General features: G+C 40.9%; 1 protein-coding gene across 1 annotated transcript in view; it reads right to left on the bottom strand.

Moving 5' to 3' along the window:
• Positions 1–3,181: 3,181 nt before the first annotated feature.
• ABCC3 (ATP binding cassette subfamily C member 3) overlaps positions 3,182–7,921 on the bottom strand; it is a 77,632-nt gene continuing 72,892 nt past the window's right edge. The window contains exons 28-31 of the mRNA XM_026667385.2: positions 7,253–7,411; positions 6,146–6,312; positions 4,170–4,364; positions 3,182–3,595 (exon numbers count right to left, since the gene is read on the bottom strand). Coding sequence (XP_026523170.2) covers positions 3,487–3,595; positions 4,170–4,364; positions 6,146–6,312; positions 7,253–7,411 — 630 coding nt within the window. The 3' untranslated portion in view covers positions 3,182–3,486. The remainder of the gene's footprint in view (positions 3,596–4,169; positions 4,365–6,145; positions 6,313–7,252; positions 7,412–7,921) is intronic.

Below are 7,921 nucleotides of genomic sequence, written 5' to 3'. Positions count from 1 at the left end.
TTCTGGATGAGATAGGTGGCACATAAATTCAATAAATAAATAATAAACGTTCTGGAATGATCTGAATTTCTTCAGAGTAGCCTGAATGAAAGAGATCCACATTTAACTCTGGAACAGGTTGTAATTTAAACACTAACAGGGTCCTTGTTTCTCCTGGGAACTGCAGTTTGCAGCTCCACAGAGAAAGTCAGTTGGTTTATGACAATCAGTGACAACCGCCAAAGGTGCATAGCTGAAGTATCCTTCAGTTCATGTTTGCCCAGAGCAGTGTTGTTGTAAGGTTACAGCTTCTCATGTAAGTGTTGCTGAGTCTTGATTCAATAAACAAAGTTGTTCTCTTTTTAGATATTTTCTCAGCTTAAATATCCATCTGCCTAATTTAAAATTTAATATGCTGACATATTCAATACCAATTGAGTTTAGAGCCCCTGCCATTCTCTTAAAACACAAAATGTTTTACATTAGTGAAATAATTGAGGGCAATAGAGCCATTTTGTGTCATAGCCTAAACGTAGGAGATTAAGCCATATTCTATTATTAGGATTGCAAGTATTTAGTCCTACTAAATCACAGATAAATGAAAGGATACTGACTGTCATTGATCAAGTTTGCCTAGGGCATATTAATTAGGACTTAAAGAAACTAGTTTTACCTGACTGTTGCTATTTAAAAGGCCTAGGAAGGTGTAAAGCACGTAGATGCCCAATTAAAATCAGAGTTCATTAAGGGCTAAAATTTGAAGTCTGGGAGGAAAAATGTGCCGTTTCAGATAAAAGATTCAACTTATACATTTCAACATCTTTTAGGAAGAAATAAATGGAAAGAGAGCACAGAATCAGTGTGCTTAAGAATGCTCTATTATGTGTTGGAAAAGTATTGGTAATGTATTAGGCTACTTATTTATAAGCAAGTATCAACATTGATCTAGAATGTTGTTGAATAATCATTGTTTTAGTAAATACAGTACAGTACAAGTCACTTGATCATAATGCACAATTGCTGACATCTTTCTATGCACTATGAGAAATATTTTTATATTGTGTAACTTCTGCAATTTATAACAGATGATTTTATTAGCTCTGCTAACCAAATATATTAATCTAATCTATTGAGTAATCCTTTCTTGACATCACTGGATATAACAAAATCAGAACTTCCTGCATTGTTACATAAATAACCTGGTTAAAATAAAGAATTACTTACATGTTTTAAGTTTAATATTATTTCTTTTGGGTTGTATCCTTTTTATAGTTAATAAAATGTTATTGCCCATAAAATGAGTGATTTGCTTTTTTTCATCTTAAATGATTGGTTCACCTTTACCTTAAAATGGAATAATTGTATGCTAGTTTTGTTGTGGAAGATTACCGTATATACTCGAGTATAAGCTGAGTTTTTCAGCCCATTTTTTGTCCTGAAAAAATCCCCCTCGGCTTATACTCGAGTCAGATTCCCCTCTGAAAAAAAAAATGGTGTGGAGTCGCCGGAGCGGCCCCAGTCCCGCCGCCTCGGGAAGGGAAAGGCAAAGCGCTTTTTGCCTTTCCCTTCCCGGCTGGCTGTTGGGAGTCGCTGCCGCCTGCCTTCCCTTCCCGGCTGGGGCTGTTGGGAGTCGCTGCCGCCTGCCTTCCCTTCCCAGCTGGGGCTGTTGGGAGTCGCTGCGCCTGCCTTTCCCTTCCGGCTGGGGCTGTTGGGTCGCTGCCGCCGAGCGCCCCAGTCCTGCGTCGCCTCGGGAAGGGAAAGGCCACGGCTTGGAAGGCCGCTGCTGGAGCGAAGCTGCGCGCAGCCGCTGTGCTAGCATCGGATCGGGCGCGCCGGACGGTTCCGACCGAGCCCCGAGCATCGTCTTTGGCGCCCGCCCAGCGTTGCGGAGCTCCCTGTACCGGGAGAAGGGGAAGACCCCCCCCGGGGCGGGGCAGGGAGAGGAGCTTCTCCCGCCCGCCCCTCTTTCCGCGCCCACGGTGTCCCGCAGGGCGACCCCCGCCCGCAGTCGCCGCCGCTTGAAAGAGATGGGCCGGGGTGGGTAGAAAGGCGCCGGGCGTCCTTGGAGGAGAAGGTCCCGCGTTCGCCTGTCTGCCCGCGGATGTCAGCGGAGCAGCCGCTGCTACAGGAACAGTTTACTGCCATCGCCCTCAAAAGGGGGGCAACCGGACAGGGAATCCGAGGGCAGCGCTCGTTGCGTGCCGGAGGCGACAAGCCCCGCTCGGGTGGATGTGTTTGCCCAGAGACCCCAGACGAAGCAGCGGCAAAGCTCCGCTGACATCCGCGGGCAGACAGGCGAACGTGGGACCTTCTCCTCCAAGGGCGCCCGGCGCCTTTCTACCCACCCCCGGCCCGTCTCTTTCAAGCGGCGGCGACTGCGGGCGGGGGTCGTCCTGCGGGGACACCGGTGGGCGCGGAAAGAGGGGCGGGCGGGAGAAGCTCTCTCCCTGCCCCGCCCGGGGGCTTCCCTTCTCCCGGTACAGGGAGCTCCGGCGCTGGGCGGGCGCCAAAGACGACGCTCGGGGCTCGGTCGGAACCGTCCGGCGCGCCCGATCCGATGCTAGCGCAGCAGCTGCGCGCAGCCGCTCCAGCGGCGGCCTTCCAAGCCGTGGCCTTTCCCTTCCCGGGCGGCGTGGGACTGGGGCCGCTCCGGCGGCAGCGACTCCCAACAGCCCCAGCCGGGAAGGGAAAGGCAAAAGCGCTTGCCTTTCCCTTCCCGAGGCGACGTGAGATAGTGAGATCGTTTCCCAAATTAATTATTTTTATTTTTGAAATTTACCAGTAGCTGCTGCATTTCCCACCCTTGGCTTATACTCGAGTCAATAAGTTTTCCCAGTTTTTTTGTGTAAAATTAGGTGCCTCGGCTTATATTCGGGTCGACTTATACTCGAGTATATACGGTAACAATCCCAGCTAAGAGTTTAATTTTGAATTAACATTTTTACCTTAAAAATTTATTATCTGCCATGCCATGAGAAGCAATTGATCAAATGCACAGCTTTTTGACTGAAGTTAACTTCATGAAGAAATTTACAAAGAAACAAAAAGAGAGTTGCTGTGGTTATTGATTAGAAATTCCAGCTGATTAAATAATTGTGGCCCCAGTTAGTTATTTCTGAGATTTTAAAAAAAGTATTTTTTTAGGTGCCATCTTTAAAATATATGTCCACTAGAAATGGGAACTAATAGGAAGACTTTAGTATTTTTATATCATCAAATGTAATTTATTAGAAATGAAACAGAGTACAGGTATGCATATGTACTGTACTTGTATCCAATTACTTAAGATGTTTCTCAATTAAAAATATTTCAGTATGTAGAAAATATATTTTAAAATAGAAAATGACATTTTCTGTTTCTCAGTCCTATGAAACAGTTTTGATTCTCCATCACTAAATCGGATAGAGAGGCCTGCTCTGAAAAGCACAGTTCATTCAGGATGCTATTTTGGAGTGAAAATAACACAGCCCAATAATCACTCCTTCCATGGAGCAGAGTAGCTTGCTGTTATGCCAATCCGGCATCTTTAGCCATACCATAAAAAATCCCTCTGGATGCAATAAGACTTGTAGGAGAGTCAAACTCTGCAATTCTTCCTCTGTCCAGAACTAGGACTCTGCAAAGCAAACAAGCAAAGAAAAAATTGATTGCTGAAGAGAGCTGATGGCCATAAAACCATTCCTTTCCTAATTGTGGAATCCAACAGAATGCTTTTCAGTTCTACTAATGCTCTGAAGCATTACTGCTACACCACATGAGCAAAAAAAAAGACACGAGAAAGAAAAGGCCAAATGTGCAAAATAACCGGGTCTGCTTTAGTACAAATGTTTGTTTTGAAGAGTACAGGAATATATCAGGACACAGAGTCCAATAAACACTTTTAAAACTACTAACAGTTGGAGATAATGTGAAAAACATTTAACTGTCTTTTAAGTTGCAAATGGTGAAACTAGGAACACTCCCAAACTGTGTAGCACATTGACCCCATATCTGGACTCTGAAAGTCTGCTCAGGAGATTATCAGCAGAGTCGGCCAGACATTAACCAAACCCCCAATCTATCACAATTGCCCAATAAAAGGTACACACTTTCAAGAGTGGTACTCAACTTGACAGGAAGTCTGGGGGGGGGGAAAAAACTCCCTCTCCTGACCCCAAAATTAGTGTTAAGTATTGGTCATAATTAATTACCTGGTGTAATCCATAATTGTATTCAGTCTATGAGCAATTGTTAGTACTGTACAGTCTTCAAACTGTGTTCTTATTGTCATCTGAATGAGATCATCTGTCTCAAGGTCAATTGCTGCTGTGGCTTCATCCAGAATAAGTATCTTTGTTTTGCGAAGGAGAGCTCTTGCCAAGCAAACAAGCTGCCTTTGGCCAACGCTGGAAAAAAGGTAGGTGAAATTTTTATTTTAATCAATGGCCATGTGAAGGATGTGGCATTAAGAAAACCCAATGCTGTGCCAAAGAATGATTCAGGGCAGAAACAATTGTTAAGCAGTGGCGCATGACTGTTGATACTGTATATCCCATGAAAACTCTTGAAAAAGAGGAAACATGGCATGATACAATCTTTATTCAGCATGCTCTTTCCTGCTTTAGGCAATGGTCTCAAAAATGGAACAGGAGTTGAAAAACACAGAATACAATACCCTATACTTTTTCTAAAAAATTAGTGACAGGAAGGTTGTGGGTTCCAGGTTTCATTAATAGTCCTCCAACCTGTTTCTGCAAGAAATTTGGGGACTGGCAATTCTTGTCAGTGAAACACAAATCACAGCTTCTCTCAAAATACTACTCTATCTGCCATCTCTCTCGCTCCCTTTCCCTCTCCCTTCCTCCCTTTCTCATCCAGTCCCAGAAAGATTTTAGTAAGAAATCTTATTCAAAACATTCCTTATTTTGCTATAACGCTTGTTCTTCCTCTTCTAGCAGGTAGGATCGTAGGTAACACATACTTAAAAATGGAAAAAATATAGTTCCATAAAAAACAACACTGCCCTTAACATTTTTCTTAGTGGGGAAAAAAAAAAACCAAAACAAATAGGAGATTCTGATCAACTATTTCATTTCATCTCCACCCTGCCTCTATCATGTTTTGGTTATGATTACCACCAAGTCCTGTATCATGAATATAAAGCTCCATTGGGGCCACAGACATTTCTTTTGTGCATTCAAAGAGAGCAAGAGAAGAAGTCTCTTCCAATAATTTATAGATACAGGCAAAAAGGAAGACTAAATACAAAGAGTCCCAGCCCTGCAGTATATTCTAATGTTATATTTTATTTGTTTCCCCTCAATTGATTTATTGATTATGTGCACCCATGAAGTCAGCATGGAGTTGGTGCTGACTCTTAGCAATTACATTAGATTTTCTCCAGGAGGATCTGTTCCCAGCTGGGTCTTTCAGGTTTTCCAATAGGTGTATCCATCCTGCTGCAATAGAGTCATTCATCTTGCTGCTGGTCATCTTCTTTCCCTCCCCCTTTCTACCTGTCATGTTCTGTTCATATCTATGGTTTCCTGTCCTCTCTATGGGTTTTACATGAGGACAATGAGATGTTTTGTGATTCCTATTTTTCAAAGCACATTCCAAAGCTTGACAGTATCGAAGACCTTTCTATAAACAATGAAAATTGTTGTCTTAAAAACAAAAGAAAATAATCCAATAGTGTGAAATGTTGCGAGACCCAAGAGGAAACAATCTGGTATGGTAAGACTGATAAAATGGGATGACTGGGGGAAAATGAAAATTATGAAATGGCTGGGGAAAGAAGAAAGGAAAATGGGAGAAAATCAGATTGGGATAAAAAAATAGAAATAACTAATTTGACTAGATAGCTTACTTCCGGTTCAAGCTGACAGCTATTTTAGACTATTTCCAGGGATAGAAGCGAGAACTGCCCCCAGATACTGTATTAATAGACAGACAGTATTCATATGCATGCACACATACACAGTTTGCAACAAAAGGTAGGGCAGGAGTTGATGGGATCCAAACATTAAAAATCTAATGAGAACTGAGCATAGACAGTGAATTGCAGGGAGAAAGGAGATTGGAATGCAATTGCTGAAACTCATAAGAACGACACTAGACATTTCAACATTTTTCTTGAAATGCCTCCTTGTTATGTTTATGTCTTCCAAATTAGAATAGTAATTACCTCAGATTTTCTCCTCCTTCTGAACATTCAAATTCGAGCATAGCAGGCTGACTGCTGACAAACCTCTTCAGATGGGACAGTTCAAGAGCTTTCCATATTTCTTCCTCAGAATATTTATTAAATGGATCCAAATTCATTCGGAGTGTTCCAGAAAAAAGAACAGGGTCCTTAGGAAAATGATCAGACTGGATTTAGAAATGCAATTCTAAAGAAAGATGGGTTACCTAGCCATAAGGAAATATATCTTAGAATATTTCTGAAGTAAATTCTAACTCAAAGAGACATTGAAACAAGGTTGAGTCTATAAACTGCACTCTTTGAGAATGAGCAGCCATACCTGTAATATACCCAACCTGCTGGATCAAATTGTAAGGCAGGAAACACTGGGAGAAGATGGTCCCGTAGGTAACCCAGCCCCAAATAATGAAGGGCTTTAAAGGTGATCACCAGCACCTTGAATTATACCTGGAGAAACACAGGTCCTGATTTATATGCTGCCCATCTCCCTGATAAGGCATCTCTCTGTAGCTCACAGAGTACTGGTATTACATCTGCTGAATATCTGATACCATCCATGCAGTCATGTTTTGTACCAGATGAAGTTTTTAGCTTGTATTGTTTGTTTTGCTGTTCTTTATTTGTTTTAATTGTTTGTGAGATATGTATGAGATGGGTAGCTATATAAATTTTAATAATAAATAAAGCTTCATCTATTCTACTATTTTCTGGCATAGGAAATGATACAGCTCTGTTATTCACCAAAATCATCTATCTTTTTAGATAGAAAACTCTAGGTCAAAAAGATATAGAAATAGGAAATCTTGTTTTTAGGCATCCTTAAAAATCCTTTCTCAAAATAAATGGACAAGGTATTGATTATACGTACAAAGATCATTGTCATTCCATTTCTACATCTTATTTAACTTATGGTGTTTGGTTCCCAACTTATATATGCCCTGTGACATAATTATTCTAACACAAAAATCTGCAATTCTAACTGCTGAGTACACATTTGCAATCCAAAATTCACTGGAGTTGGGCAGCCAATAAATATAAACAAGCAAATAATCCCCACTAAAATGGTTTAATGCATAAATGTAGGCTTACTTGGGGAATTATAGTCAGCTTGGATCGCAAGTCGTGAAGGCCAATATCTGCAATTTTCACCCCATCAATAGTAATCTCTCCCTTTGTGGCTTCCAGTATCCTGAAGAGGCAGAGGGTCATTGAGGATTTGCCAGCTCCAGTTCGTCCAACAATCCCAACCTAATTCACAGGTTTGAAGAATCAGCAATGATTAAAATCATGGTTCCACTGAAAGATGACATGAAACTTGTACAGGTTATGGTTCATATGCAGAATTCTTTTTCTTCTTTATGTTACACTTACAAGACACATCTGTGATCACATTATTGCTATTTTTCATGAAAAAAAGAATAGTCAGAAATCCTATATAAGAAAAGTTGGGAAATAAAGGAAATACACACATATTCATACAATAACCTTTATGAGAGCTATATCAAATATTTATGTCTTTTACACAGGAACGTAATTCCTTTGTATATTTGATATTTAAATTACATAAAATTAATTAATAGCATAAATGCAAAGATGCTCCATTGAAATAACAATAACAAAGTATCGGTTCCACTATTAAGGATGCTCAGGACAAAGTATGCAATGACTCTGATTTAATTTTATATGGGACAGCATTTTTTTAAAAAATACTCAAACTATCATGTTAAGTCAAAAGTCACAAACGAAGAAATTAGACAA

The sequence above is a fragment of the Notechis scutatus genome, chromosome 2 (genome assembly GCF_049901735.1).
Source record: "Notechis scutatus isolate UNSWTSFEM ecotype Mainland chromosome 2, rNotScu1.2, whole genome shotgun sequence".
Classification (NCBI taxonomy): Eukaryota; Metazoa; Chordata; class Lepidosauria; order Squamata; family Elapidae; genus Notechis; species Notechis scutatus.
Note: the sequence above shows the minus strand (reverse complement) of the source record. Positions and strands in the feature narration are given on the sequence as shown.